This window comes from Bombus huntii, chromosome 7 (assembly GCF_024542735.1).
Source record: "Bombus huntii isolate Logan2020A chromosome 7, iyBomHunt1.1, whole genome shotgun sequence".
In the NCBI taxonomy this organism is placed as follows: Eukaryota; Metazoa; Arthropoda; class Insecta; order Hymenoptera; family Apidae; genus Bombus; species Bombus huntii.
Genome location: NC_066244.1, coordinates 14,290,452 through 14,305,875, shown reverse-complemented (window position 1 = coordinate 14,305,875; position 15,424 = coordinate 14,290,452). Strand labels below are relative to the sequence as shown.

The following is a 15,424-nucleotide window of genomic DNA, read 5'->3' as shown; positions in this document are numbered from 1 at the left end:
CTCGCGATATAAATGTGGACTCGTGGCTTTAAGTTTCGAGATATTTGAATCAACCTTGAACAAATCGGCAGATCGATATCAAATGCTAGAATGCGAATTCCTCTAAAAAAAGAAAAAGAAATCACAGACTTCAGCGTATTTTCAAACCGAAAGCATTGTACGACTGCCCGATGTTGAAAGGTGAAACGACGAAGAAAAACTACGAAGTCGACGATAAACGTTTGATTCGCTATCATCTAGATCTAGATTCTAGCTCATTGTCGCCAAGAAATGAGAATCGAGATGGAAAGAAAATTCCACTTGCAATTTTCATTTCGGTATTCCTACACAAATTTGTAATATTGATTTTAAATCAGAATGAATTTGTTGGTATTATGAGTATTCCAGGAGAAATGTATCTGCATCGATTGCTATAATAACGTTAGAAAACAAATAACGTTGAATGTATGAACAATCTTTAAGTAATCAGCCCGTTTCTCATCTTACCAAGTATCGAAATAAAAGAAAAATGGTATTATCGTATCGTTGGTGTTTCACACTTTTTATCTTTTCTAATATATTACAGTTTAGCAATAATTATAGTAAAACAAATCAATAGTGATAGTATACGTAATTAGTAACTAGTTCTACGTAATATTATAGTATTACAATTTATACTTTAACCGCAGAACGCACTAATAAGTTTCGAAAGAAAACTCTTGGAACGAAGCACTACACTGTACGCTACATAGAAATTGGCACCTCGTGGACGTTAGATCGAGCTCGGTAAACTCGTAAAATCTACGATACTTTCTTTAAAAAAATAAAGCCTTTCGTCGTTAGAATCTCGACCATTCAATTTAACCATAACCAATCACGCGCACAACATCACCATCGTTCATTCTCGCCTCCTTTCTCCACGTAAAAAGACATTCTTCGACACTTTCGAATATTGTCTAGGATTCCAAACTTGGACAACTTTGAAAACTTGCACAAGTTTGAGATGCTGGAAAATTTTTCAAGCTTTCGATATTCCAAAACTTTGTGGAATCCAAAGGCACGAATTCACTCGGAAACATCGTCGACAAAAGTTCGCGAATTTTTCGAACCGATTTCTATGAAAAGCAAAATGAAAAGATAGTGTAATCGGGGAATGAGCTCGTGGCCAAAGCTTTCACCAACGAGGTCGTAGACAATACAAACCGCGAAACGAGCGAGTATCTTCTCATTGCTCCACCGAATTCTCCTTTGTACTGTCTCGCAGTCATCCTGTCGCAATCGTCAGATGTTTAAATTACGTCAGATGGGAGGCGTAATTACGGCAATCCACGATGGTGCACCGAAGGAATCTGCAGGCGACCAAGTATTTGTTTCTGATTGGCGACAGACGATCTCGAAACGGAACAGAGACGGATAAGTTTCGAAAAGGATAAGAATGGAATAACTTTTTATAGAATGCTACAGAAACGTGGAGATGCTGAAAGTATTCGTTACGCACGATTGTCTAGCAATAATTAACGCAACTTACCGTGAAAATAATAGATTTGATTTGTAAGCAGATTATCATGCGAAATGAACAAAAAATAGCTTGAAATGGAAAAAAATTGTTGAAGAGTGATAGGGTCATTCTTCTAAATGATAACGAAGAGTATTCTATTGGATCTCCTTTTGGTAAAAGTAGTCGAATAATAATAGAAATTAAATTCCTAAAATACATCATTTTTTCACTTGGCAGTATATCTCATATATCTATATATATCTAACATTTATTGTATTGTACATTCGATATTGTGTATTCGTACTACTTGCTATTGTACACTGTTATATTTGAAAATACGAAGCCCGTAACTTTCACGGGTTTGTGACGTTAAGAGTGACCACGCGCTGCCGACAATTCGCAAGAGACACGCGACACTTTTGTCGTTGTCGTTCGCATCAATCAAAAGTTCAATTTCATCTTCTGCTAATAACGTTATACAGGGTGGTTGGTAACTGGTGGTACAAACGGAAAGGGGATGATTCTACGCGAAAAAAGAAGTCGAAAATATAGAATAAAAATTTCTTTTTATTTTTTTTTTAATTTTTCGCACGCGTACCGAGAGAAAATTCAAAGTCGATTTTCTCGAAAACAAAGCCTCAAACGAAAAATTTTTATTCCATATTTTCGATTTCTTTTTTCACGTAGAATCACCCCTTTTCCGCTTGTACCACCAGTTACCAACCACTCTGTATAAAACTAACAGTTTCGTCGTTAATACTCGTATGGCCTAAAAAAAATCAATTCTAGCATTAAACGACCAATTTTCCAACGTACCAAACAATTAATATATCACCAATCTTTTTGATAGAATATCATATTTCATCGCTGTTTTGCATTGAATCAAAATGGAAAATATTAATTAATTAAATCGAGTTTGGCCTTTTAAATAACCATACAATACCTGCCCATAATATATTCCCATATTTACCTCAAAATCCATTATGGACTTGCACATTTTCTAATAATTATTCATAGCATCGTATTTCATTTGAATATATTTAATATATTTGCACACAATGTTGCACGGCTCTACGAATGTTATTGTTGTTAAAAATATTATACGGTTATCATTGAAATAATATAATTTATTTTTCATGAGTCGCTTATGAACATTTACACGTTCTTTATACACCTAAGTTTTGTCCGCCAACTACTCATCTGCTATCGATATTTTGATCTTTGTTAGAATCTCGTCAACCAACATTCCATATACTTGAACTAGTTTATTTTACTTAATTATTAATTATTATATTTAATTATTATATTTGTAAAGTTTATATCTGACATCGTTGTCTAAATTTGTTTCTAACTATTTTTCAAAAGGACAAATAACAAACGTGTTTTATATAAAATTCCGTATGTGGTTCACAAACATCAAATCACAAATAAATCATGATTTTCAATATCTTCCTAAAGAAATATCAAAATGATCTTGCTGAAAGAAGAATATAAATTAATTTGTTAAAAATGTGATCCACGCTAATAATAAAACATAAAAAAAAACGATTGAGCATCAGGCGTCCAGAGGTAAAATAGTGAAACGACGAGAAAGACAAACATGGAAATAGATGAAATGGTTACGTTCGGAGTTTTGATATTGATCAACTTGATTGGACAAACAACACCGAGGATATGAAACGAAAGTTGTTCGAATTAAAAACAGGGGATAAGGAAAATCGTGATACGATTCTGCGCGGCGAAGACTCGATATCAAAATTGCAAATGACCTCGCTTCTGTGTTGCGGATCTTCAACGACGATTCAATTCCAGTCTAGTAAGCAGACACTGAGAAAAGTATGCCGTAGTTATATATGCTCCGAAACGAAACGGATTCGTTCAGAAATCTGCAGGGAAAAGTCTCGATATTTTGAGTCTAAGAAGAGAAAAAAATAAGCAAGAATGTCTCTCTTCGAATTTAAATCAATTTCTTTGAAAATAGATGTCGAAGATATTACAGTTAAAATTAATAAATTTTGCAGTAACATAGCGGAAAAAACGAATAGACAAAGTACCTAAGATTTGGATATAACTATAACAAAATAATATAGATATATTTTTTAATGTTAATTTCGTTCTAGTGTCAATTCGATTAATAAATAATTTTATCACGATGTAACGTGATAATAACGTGATAGTAACGTAATGATACGCATAACGCACAACAAATTTTGTTTACTGCTAAGAAGATGTTATAAAGATATCGTAGCATTGAAAATGAGTTTAGAAAAAAATATTAATATGGATTTCATTTAGAAGAAAAGAAGTACAGTGACCAGAATCATATAATACACGTTTATAGAAACCTCAACCTGAATGAGAATGCGTTATGATTTGAATGGATAAGTTTTGAATTTTTACATTCGAGTATGCTTCTCTATACGATTCCATTCTCAAAAATCTTTTCAATTAATATGTATTAACAAACAAATCAAAATTCTAATAAATAAAACTGCAAAACGACATAATGTCATATTTTCGCTTCTCCTATGAAATTCCAATACGCGTTAATTACATAGACGCCAATTACAAAAACATAAATTCACTTCTCTAATATTATAAAACTTTGTCTATTATAGTTCTGAAAATATTATTATACCAATACCTTTCTTACGAACCCTTCGAATATCATGTCACAAGCTATACAGACGCTAATTACGTTGTACATCGAATAAATTACGAAGCCAATGAAATCGAATTGAATTACGCTAAACGAAATTAACTAAGAAACATTCAATTTTCCAATTTCGAAGAAAATTCTCCTACAATGCAGATTTTTCTATCGCGGTTTTACTCGGTTTTTTTCTAGATTCTGGATTTTCATATTTCTAGATTCATGTCACTAAACTCTACCGCTAGATCAGTGTGTAATCATTTCAAATGCAAACAGATGTGGACGGATAAGTGTAAAGAACTGTAAGACAAATCCATCCCTAGGGATTTAATTATTTACTGTCAATAAACCTCTCCTTAACATTTTTCTCTGTGGTAAGTCCTTTCTTGAAACGTTTCTGATGTTCCGATTTTCCCCTAGAAAGTTATACAATGATAAAGTGTCAGGAAGCTGTGTTACAGAGACCCGTTTTCCCAGTTTCTTATCAATTCCGACTGATGGACGTTGGCGAAACTTCGAGACGATGACTGAACTGAACGTCCTGACACGTATGACAATACGAACGAACATTTCAAGAATATTTCTTCTGCGTTCACGTGCTCTATCTATTTGTATGCGTGTTAAAAACGTTGTCATAAAATCATTTAATCAAATGCACGTGACTCTTCCGACGAAACAAACAATATTCTTTCGTTTGATGTTATGTTGTTTCGTTTATGAATTTTAAAATGTATTATATTTGAAAATGTATGATTCAGCTGAGAAAATCGATGTAAATCGATTTCGAGAGAATCGTGGTTTCCTTCCAATAGGATAAATCCCGAACGTACATGTTACACAAATAAAAGAAATTTCGGGGAATTGAAAACGAGGATTTCATCTTTTGAATCTCACAATTCCTTATAAATAATTCATGTTATGAATTACTATTATGGTTCTGGAACTTGTAAATTTTTAGAATGGCACATGTTCTCGAGTTGAAAAAGAAAAAAAAAAAAAGGAATCGAAAATCTTAAAGTTCATCGAACACTTAACATAGAGTTACGTACAACGAGGATATACGAAATTTGAGAAATTTCAAAATGAATTTACTTTGATAGGAAAAGCGATCTACTTTTCGAGTGACTCGAACTCTCAGTAATTAAAAATAGCCTGTTTTTTTTTAGTAGAAATAGATTTTGCTTCCTAAAGTTAACTGCGATTGTTCGTTCTTCCTACCTTCCTTTTCCCATCGAGAAACGAGCACGTTAGAAGCCTGATTCGATGAAATTCGAAACCTGCTGGTTCGTGAAAATATAAACCGATCGCGAGGAAATACGAACTTTGTCGTTGTTGCAACTTTTATTAAAAAGACATCTTTGAACATTTATAAAAAAGGCATCTTTGATATTACGTGACACGAAGATCAAGTTGTCTTTACACTTTGATAAATTTGCCGCCTCGGTTGAACGACAGCTTCGAAATAAAACGAATTTTATATTCGAATCAGTCGATTGTTATTTATATCACTTATATTTTATATTTATTTTTATTTATGTAAAGCGCAATTTTTATTCCACATAATCCTTTTATCTTAAAAGATTCATTTTTTCACGTTCACTCGAATAAAATTTGTGTCGTGCAATCGTCACTGTATAAGAATTTTACTCGAAATTCCATACTTCAATTCTGCATCGATATGCGAATTAGCAAGCTACGCTTGTTACACAGCAGATTCATAAAAATCGCGCAATTCTATCGTTAAATCATCTAACTTAAAATCACTGTTTCGTATCATCCGAATCTAAACCACAATAATACTCGACCCTCGTTTATAAAAGTTTCCGTTCTGTTCCTATCCTTTGTTAACCCAAAATTTAAAAACCCTATCATCGCAGTTCGTCAAAATTCTCCATTCTCGCCCTTCGATACCGTCAAACGTTTCTTCACACGAAACCCAAGCAGAATGTATCGAATTCTTCGTGCACGAGGTAAGCTCGATGGAGAAAGCTCGAAATTTGAGTAGAAATAAAAATACAAATCTGTGCTCCTGTTTATCCAAACAGTCGATAAATTTGCCAACCAACCTGTTCAACTCTCTTTCCCACCAACGAATCAAACTTAGAACGTAAGTTAAAATAAAAATTTGCCGAAAAAGTTGACACCATTGAAATGCCAACTAAAAATCCTATATATCCAGAATTCCGATATACATCGAACAATTTGCTAAACGTTGCTCGAACGAAATTCAAAGTCTCGAAGGATAACAACGACTTACTGTTGTCGCTCGTCGCTAGTTCCCCCGAATGATAGAATCCCTTTGGACACGATGTTGCTCTAAGGACCTGTTCCGAAGTAGTCACCTAGGCTGCTGATGATCCGACCCGATGGCGAGTTCACTACGAAATACGGAGATGCAAGAGCGTATGTCCCACTTATCAACTCCGCGACGACCCATAAAACCACGTCGACGAAATCCCCCACACGATCGGTATGTCGGTGTGATCTGGACATGGGAAAGAATGTTCCGATAGGAAACGGTGCCGTTTAATGAAGTATTAGTCGGTGTAGTGAAGTATCGAAATATAGGAAATGATTTGAATGGTACGCGCAGGCTCTTTGTTGCGAGAGATATCGATGGTCTTCAAAGTTGGAAAGAGACTCGACGAACGGCACTCGATGTACATCGAACTGTACTGTTTCGACAAGTGTAGAGCCAATAAAGCGATTCGCTTGGACTTGCAGTCTGATAGTGAAGAAGAAAAATATTTTGGACTTATTATTATTTTTTTTTTATTTATTTATTTAAGAATTTTTAGAATAGGTCCGATTTTATTTTGGTATTTTGTAGTTTAAAGGTAGTTTGTAGTTTGGTATTTTGTAGTTTAGTAGTGCAGTGTAGTTTAAAAAGAAATTTTCGAATAACTTCGACTATAGTGTTCGTTTCTGCGGTAGGTTCCAGTTGAATCGTGAATTACGTCGGATAATTCGTACTTCAGTTCCAGCGTAGTTTAGAAGATACTCTTTTTAGATAAACTGGAATTCCTTTTTCGGCTGAATTTGGATTACGATAAACGTAATTGGAAATCGTTCTTTGGTATAGCTTACGAGAAATCTCCATAAGAGATTCGAGAATAGTTCGAATCAAGTTTCATGTTACGTTGGAAGAACAGATTGTATTAAGGTAGCCTTTTTCGGTGGCTATTTCCAATTTCCTATTTTCGAAACGGCCGATTTGAACGTTGTTCTTGCCGTTGGATTGCGATTCTAAGTGCGTTATAAATATCTTCAAATTGTTTGAAAAATTCAATAAAATGTAGGTTGGACAGAAATCATTGGAAATCCTACAGTGTTTACTGGAGAGTTGGTCTCGCGCAAAACAACATATTTATAGCTTCATTTCGCTTTCATCTGCTCATCGACGTGGAAAATGTCAAAGAATAAAGAACCGAATAAAAGGATGTAAAATCGGCATTTCTATCGTTTCGTTTGAACGTCGCTGTCTTTCAGTTTAAACGGTCAAACGCGAAATAGCAGACGAAAGAGGCTTAAAGGGACATTGAGTAATATTCGTCCGGTGTCGTGAACCGAATAAAGGAAATCCTCGGCTGACGTTCAAGGCGAAGCGTTCATACAAAAAAAAAAATTTCGTCTCGTTACCGTGACAATTTGCATGTCTATTCGAGACACGTATGAGATGAATGTAACACTGTTCGACGGTATTAAATCAATTTGACTACGATAAATAAAGGGACCGTTCAAAGAGCTTTGACACTGTCGGCCGAGGTTTAAAATTAACACTTAAATTAGCTCCTTAAGGAAGACCAAGCATTATTTAGACGAGTATTTGAAAAATAAAGAAAAGATGTTTTCCACAAAACGAAAAATTTCCTTCCTTGTTCCGTGGCTACTAATAGTATTACTCCATGTAGAGAATCTAATGAAAACACGGTAAATATAATATATGATTTATGTTCTGCGGAAAGCCGCTCGACTGATTTGAAGATCAATTAACTTCCAATTAATCATTCGAACGATATCGTATAATACATATATTAGCATCGATTATTTTTTAGTCCGTATATTGTAAATATTGAAATAATAATAATATATATGTCATAGTATAATATAATTTTTATTGGAAATAAAAAAATTATATTCTATACGTTAAATTCTATACGTTATGACGTATACGTTCTAAGGCATCGTATTAATTCATATTCATGTACCACAGAGAGGAAGGACTATGAAAGATAAATTTGAAAGAAATAACAAACATGTATGTACGTGTGTATTTATCTTGAGCTGACGAAAATTGATGGAATCTAGTTTCTGAGTGGGCCATACAGTACATAAAAATTATGCTAAATTATCCATTCCAAGTAAAGGAGTAAAAAATTCGAATCATTTGATTTACTGTTGCCACCTAACTGTAAATTCATGGAAACCTAGAAAAAAGCTTAGGTTATAAATGCATCTTTGCAATAAAAGAACGGGAACGTAGTTCAATTCTCTGACATAGGTGCAGTAAGTGCACGAAGCTCGAGCAAACGTGTAATCAGTACGTCGTAAGTTTCTTAGCGACCTGTCCCACTGATTTTCGTTCGTTTCCTTGTTTTTTTTTTTCTCTCGTGTCCCAATTCCCTCTGTTCTTAGAAATTTAGAAGATGTAAATATCTACAGGCAAAACACGCCTGCCACGACGAAAGAAAGGAAGTATCGAGGACGAGAAGGAGACCGAAGAATATCGTGAATTATTTTTAGGTGGAATGTAAATCATGATCTACGTGTCAAAAATTGATGCACACTGTTATTTCTACTTGCTATCAGCAAAATATGTTACAATATGAAAATAGCATACGAAAGTAATACAAATGTCAAATAAACAATTATATAGGAAATCGCTGATTTTTAAATAACAGTGTATTAAAATGATAATCTTTTCCGCGTGAATAGTTTCATATTTTTATTACAACAAGTAATAGGCTGTTTTTTCAAAGTCATTTAATTTTCTGCTTCATTAGCATTTCCTCCAATGTTAAAAAGTCGCTATTCTTATGCAATCTTCATTGTATACCAAATAGCTTGTTCTTCGTGTATTAGATTTAATAAAATCGAAAATATTTGTTTAACGCGCAAATACTTTAACACTTCGTTCAGAGGGAATTGAAAATTAAACTGATTGAAGTAGAATTAAACTTAGAATCTGGCAAATTCTGGAAGAAACGCACGTAATATTTTCTATTTCGCCGGTTTACTAAAAAAAAACTGGCAGCGAATGACAGTGAGTGATAATGCGGAAGAAAAGATCAATTTTCCAGCAAATTAGTATTCAAATCATCGTCGAGATAATAGTCTGTAGATTTGAAATGTGCCTAGTAAAATATTGCTTTTCCTCAAATAGAAACGTCAATGTACCTCGAAGATCATTTTTGCAACAAACGACGTTTCTAAATTCAATAACACAAAAAAGTAAACATTTTTATTCGACTCTCTTAAAATAAGTTGGATGATTCATTTATTTAGTAAATTTCAGAATCGAGCTTCAGCGCCTCGTGAATTACTTTCAGGACAGACGAAATTCGCAAAATCCAATTATTCCAGAAAGTAGAATATCCGACTCAATTTTCTCAAAAGGAGTTCGGATTGCTCGATCATTTGAAAGAGATTGTTTCGTAAATCAATGTCAAAATATTCCACTGGTGAAATTGCCATAGTAAACAGAATTAACATAGTAACACAGGTGCAAATGTGCATAATGTGCAATTGACACAATTGTCGTTATTGTCGATAGATATGAATATTTCTATATCCATCGTTGACACATGATCGATCGATTACGTAAAGCTGATATTCAATGATCATTGTTAAACGTTTCTCACATGCATTTGTTTCTTAATTACGATTATTGACTAAGTTTTGTGACATTTTCTAAGAATTTTCGCATCATACGAAAATATTCACTTACGAAATGTAAAATTCAAGTAGAAAAGTGAACTTGCGAAAGTATGACTAAACGTTTCAAGACTAAATTATTGGAGCCGTTGTAAAACTGCATCATTTATCTCCGATTATTTAACAAATTTATAAGAACAAAGAGAAATAGCATTATAAACTCTGAATATATTTCGACCGTAAATCAGTTTCGTTTAAGAAAAAGTCACAGTTCGTCTTCGTCGATAGGAAGGCTGATGTATCGATTAACATTCTTCACTCTTATTCTTCTTCTTATTCTGAATATAATAAAGTTTAATCGATATTAATTAACATTTAAAAACGCAAATAGACAAATCGAGGATAAGAGTAAACACCAGTATGGATAGGAGATAAAATAAAAAATAAAATCATTGCAAGAAATAATCCAAAGTTCGCTATGCATGTCTCAACAGTTCCATCGCATTGATCGGGTAAACAGATATTTGTTTATTAACGTTGTTAAATATTATTCCATGAGAATGCAATCAAAATTGTCTTTCAACTGATTATTAATGGATAAAATAAAGTATAATAAATAAAGCATATAGTAATAATAAAAGGAAAGATAATAGTTCGGTCTCAACTAGCAAAACGCGTGAACATTAAAACAACAAATGGGACATAAGCGAAAAAGAGAAAGAGTACAGTTACAGAACGAATCGAAAGAGTCATTAAATCAAAATAAAGAAGGACGCTGACCGTACAGCCGCATTTCAAAATGGCATCAAGTCATTACCATCGAATATTTCTGATTTCTTCACGGTCGTTTCGCTCAACGGAAACAAATTGTTATCGATCTCATTGAAACTATTGGCGCGCGTTCCAAATAATGAAACACTATGAAAAGTTCGCCTGCAAACATTTGTCGGGCATAAACTTCCATTGCAATGGCTAACATTAAGTCATCGATCAGTCAATAGCGCGGTTTCCGGTTAAAATATCGCTCTGTGAAATGGTTGGGTATAGCTCATTCTTCGTTACTACATTTATGCAATTTCATTCTTGAATTATTAAAGAAAGAAACAGCTAGCTACCTTACGAATAAAGATATCTCTCTGAACACCGGTAATTTGTAATTTATATAATTACTTAATTACTTTTCGTAATATCATTTGTAAAATATAATACTTGCAAAATTGGATTTATCAAAATTCTTCTAATGGCAAACTGTTAGTCGCAGATCGAAAACTATCTCGAATAATAATCGTGTTGTTTCGCACGTATCGGCTCTTATCGATTTCGCGGTAACAGTCAATTTACATGATAGTTATCAATATCAGGCTCGAAAGAAAAATATTGATCCGTAAACGTACATACCCAAAAGATACACAAGTGAATTAGTTTAAGAGACAATATTAGGAACCAGAACAAGAGATGACTTCATCCTCGCACTTGATTTTTCGCCAACGAAAAGACAAATGTAAATCTCTCGCTGGAAATAGGAGGAAACTATTTGCAGACGTTTCTTGATAATAGTTCCAAAATTATAAATATATAAAATAAAATAATTATCAGAATTATAAATACATAAATATAATTTTGGATTTGCTAATAGAATAATTATCAGGATTATAAATATATAAATGTAATTTTCGAATTACTGATAGAATAATTATCAGAATTATCATCCATATATGTACAACAAACTATCAATGTATCTTATCGTTAGCATTTTATCTTTCGTTCGTCTCTAATTAAAGTCAAATAATTATCATTATTTTCCTACAAACGCGACTTCTCGTCAACAAGTGATTATAAACGGGAATGAAGAGAATGTGATTTCGAGTCGAGAGGAAAAAATGTATCCTTGACCTAACATTAAAATGGCCTAGATACGCGAATGACAGAATATTCGGAAGCCAATGTATCAGAATCTAAATCTCGTTCGAATTTACACGAAAATTACATTAGAAATATTATTAAATATTCGGATATTAATCATACGAATTGTTATCGATAGATTAGAGATACGAATTTATATTTTTATGCCAGTTAATTGGAACTAAAAGCTGACAGTGTCTTCGATTGCAAGTATTACGAAGTACTCAGAGATACTATAATCACGAAGAGATACTAACGTACATCTGACACTGAGAAACAGGTGGCGAATAAGTGCGGCCACAAATTGCATAGAAATATCGATCTCTCTAAATACCTAACTTGGGATGAAAACTATCGGTCCGGTATACGTATAATATTCGAAACCAAACGCAATTAATAATACAAGTTAAAAGAACTATGAATAATCGATATGAGAAATCCGACTGTCGCCATAAATTCCGGATAATCCTAACTCTAATAATTATTTTTCCACAAATAAATCACGTTTAAAGGAGTAAATGCGATTAATTTTATTAATTAAATCACATTCGGTACCAAACCTAACTACTGTCCCAAGTTCCGAACAACGCTATCATCGATAATCATTATCACAAAGTTGTGTTAGTGTTGCAAGATTAAATTACTCTGCGAACCAAGACAAATTAACATCGCGTTGATCAAGATTGGAAGTCATTTAGCTTGTAGCACACGATTTCGCGTATCGCACTGTAAATCAACTTGACCTACAGCCAGAAAACGAGTTTCAGCAGTTCTTTTAATATCATCCGCGTCCATATCGAAACGCAACAAGTACCAAGCATCACAGAACAAATTACAAGCATCGAGAACCACAACGAAACGTCCTCAACGGCTGCTCCAATTATCTTAGCAACGAAAAAAGAAAGATTAGTAATGAAACTTTCTCTGGCGATCGAATCTGATCGAACCTGTTCGATGATCCAGTGTAGTTCGTCGTCGACGAAGAAGCAGAACACAGAAAGGATGTCTGTGAGTATATCTGTAGAAGAGCATGAAAAAGGGAACACGATGTTCAGAGATGAAGTTCCGTTTCGAACGAAACCAGCTGGACTTTCGAGTTGCCCTCGGGCAATTCATACGTGTTAAACGGTACTCAGCTCTCGTACACATCTGCTATTACGCGAGAGAAGGACACACGGCTGGTTTAGGTTGAAAATAAAATTGAGCGAGTCTCGTATAATGCTTTAGAAAGTGTACAGTTCCAGCAGACGCGATTCGCGTGTCAGAGATTCTGCTCCATTGACACATGACTGAGAACTTCGTGCCTCCGGTAAGCAGCTTTTTGCTGACAAAATGTCGTTGTAGCTAATCCAAGCTCTGCATTCGTTGTTTTACACGAGGTTGTTTCGTTAAAAAGTTCGGAAAATATTTCTTCTTAGCGGTGAATAACGAGAGTCTGACGCATGATTTGCGGATAGAAGAACTTTCCACGTTTGTGGTTTTGTCAATATCAGGCATGGTATTCAGTGCTTTTAATAATAATATTCTTGCTAGCAAAGATCACCGAAGCACAGGTTTTGTCTTTCAAGCTAAAGGCGGTAAATAGTGGAAACGAACAAATTTCTAAGATTGGAAGCAAGATGATATATTTTATGTTCGTGTTAAGTTTACGTGCAGCTATTAAAATGACGAAATCGATCAAAGTTTCTGCGAACTTCTTCGATTTAGCGTTTAGTTTCTATGATATTGTATTATTTCGCGATATACGCATTTAGCAATTTACTTTCCTAGAATGCGGGATTACAGGCTTTAGCTCGACCAATTAACAATTAATTACTTTAATTGTGACGAACGGTATGGCGGTATGGTTATTCGATTTACGGTTCTATAAGCGTTCCACGAGATGAATATGCATGGATATATTGTGTCGTGAGTGAACGTTTGGAAATAATAAAACGTATGGGAATGTAGATCGATAAGCATAATTACAAGTTGAGATAAATACAAGTAAATTGGAAATTATAAATGTACGAATATCGTTACTATCTGCAGCTGTCTATAAGCGAATTCCTACATAAAAGTTGGCAAAAATATACAGTAAAATAACTAGTAGCTGGAAATAAAAATTTAAGAAGTTTGAAACATCGTATGGGCAAAATCGTGTCTCTGCCCGGTAATTAGTAATTAAGTCCACGTACACATGCATGGGACGTGAAACCAGATAAAAGCAAAATTTTCAAACTTTCTTTATAAGAAAGCAGACGAACATTGAAGCATCTTTATGTGGCAATAGCTTTCCTTCGTTTAAATAACTTTTCCTCGAAATAATAATAATATTGAACGTTACAATAGACGCAGCACCATTGGAGCATTGTGTGATTTAATTTCTTGGCTTATAACATTCGGTCACACTAGTGAATTATAAATTTAACGAAGATGATATAAAAGATTTTATAATTATAATAATATAATCGTAAACTGTAACGTAATATATATTATATATTATACTGTTGACTATTAAGTGAAAAATATTACAATGTATTATCGTGCAAAAATTTTGTACTGTACAAATATTAACAGTATATTATAAGTATATTATACGTTAAGTTATACGTCTGCGTAATTCCAATACAATATTATCAGTATTTGTATAGTGATAAATTTCAATATTTTACATCCCTCAAGATGTTACAGCAATCAACTGCTGGAAATGTGGAATGAGGCTAGGTGTTCAATTCTACTAATTCGACGAGATGAGATATTATATGAAAAACAAATTGAAATTAAAATAGAAGTTGCTTTTCATGAATACGTGCATTATTTTTCAGCGACTAACGACACACTGTTAAAGATACTCATAAATAATGTTACCTGTCTCGTCTAGGAAATGAAAAAGATATTCCGCGATTCTTGAACAATGTGCTTCGAATAAAAATTGAACTCTTTAATTAACAAACTTCCCACATGAACTTTCACGAGACATTAACTTCAGTGCAACGCGAATAAAGATGAAAATTATCCGAGTTAAATATCACGACCGATGTTTAACAACTTACACAACACAAATTTCACCACCCGGTAGCTTGTTAATCCTTGAAATCGCGTGTACAATTCACTTCGGTACTATATCCTATTTATTTCTATGAATATCTCCCATCATCGATCAAAACGAACCCAATATTATCCACTTAAAATTCAAACAGCAAACAGTCACGTCAATTATCACCTCGATACGATTTATCATAACCTAGCAACAACATTATCTATGAGCAATCCTTAACGTGCAATTATATACACTTCCTAATTCCAGAGTAAGTAAATCACCGATATTTGATCAGATAGAAAAACCACCTTCATGGATCACCCGGTGAAAAAATCAGTCAATAACTTCGAATCAGTATGGAAAACGAGCCTAACTACGCTGTGATAACTGGGGTTGCGACCATTGAACCACCCCCCCAGCTCAACTGCGGTTTTCTATCTCCCGATCCGCTCCTTTCTCTCCCTCTATCGTGTCGAAACCGTGTTGTCCGCGTGGG

At 33.9% G+C, this 15,424-nt stretch overlaps 1 protein-coding gene across 7 annotated transcripts in view; it reads right to left on the bottom strand.

The window, feature by feature from the left end:
• The window catches only part of LOC126867424 (acyl-CoA Delta-9 desaturase-like), a 27,461-nt gene extending 12,037 nt beyond the window's left edge, over nt 1–15,424 (bottom strand). The window contains exons 1-2 of one of the 7 annotated variants that reach the window (XM_050621848.1): nt 15,237–15,424; nt 1,183–1,328 (exon numbers count right to left, since the gene is read on the bottom strand). In XM_050621848.1, the coding sequence (XP_050477805.1) occupies nt 1,183–1,247 (65 nt within the window). In that variant the 5' untranslated portion in view covers nt 1,248–1,328; nt 15,237–15,424. The other 6 variants (XM_050621849.1, XM_050621851.1, XM_050621855.1 and 3 more) reach the window with 6 other exon arrangements.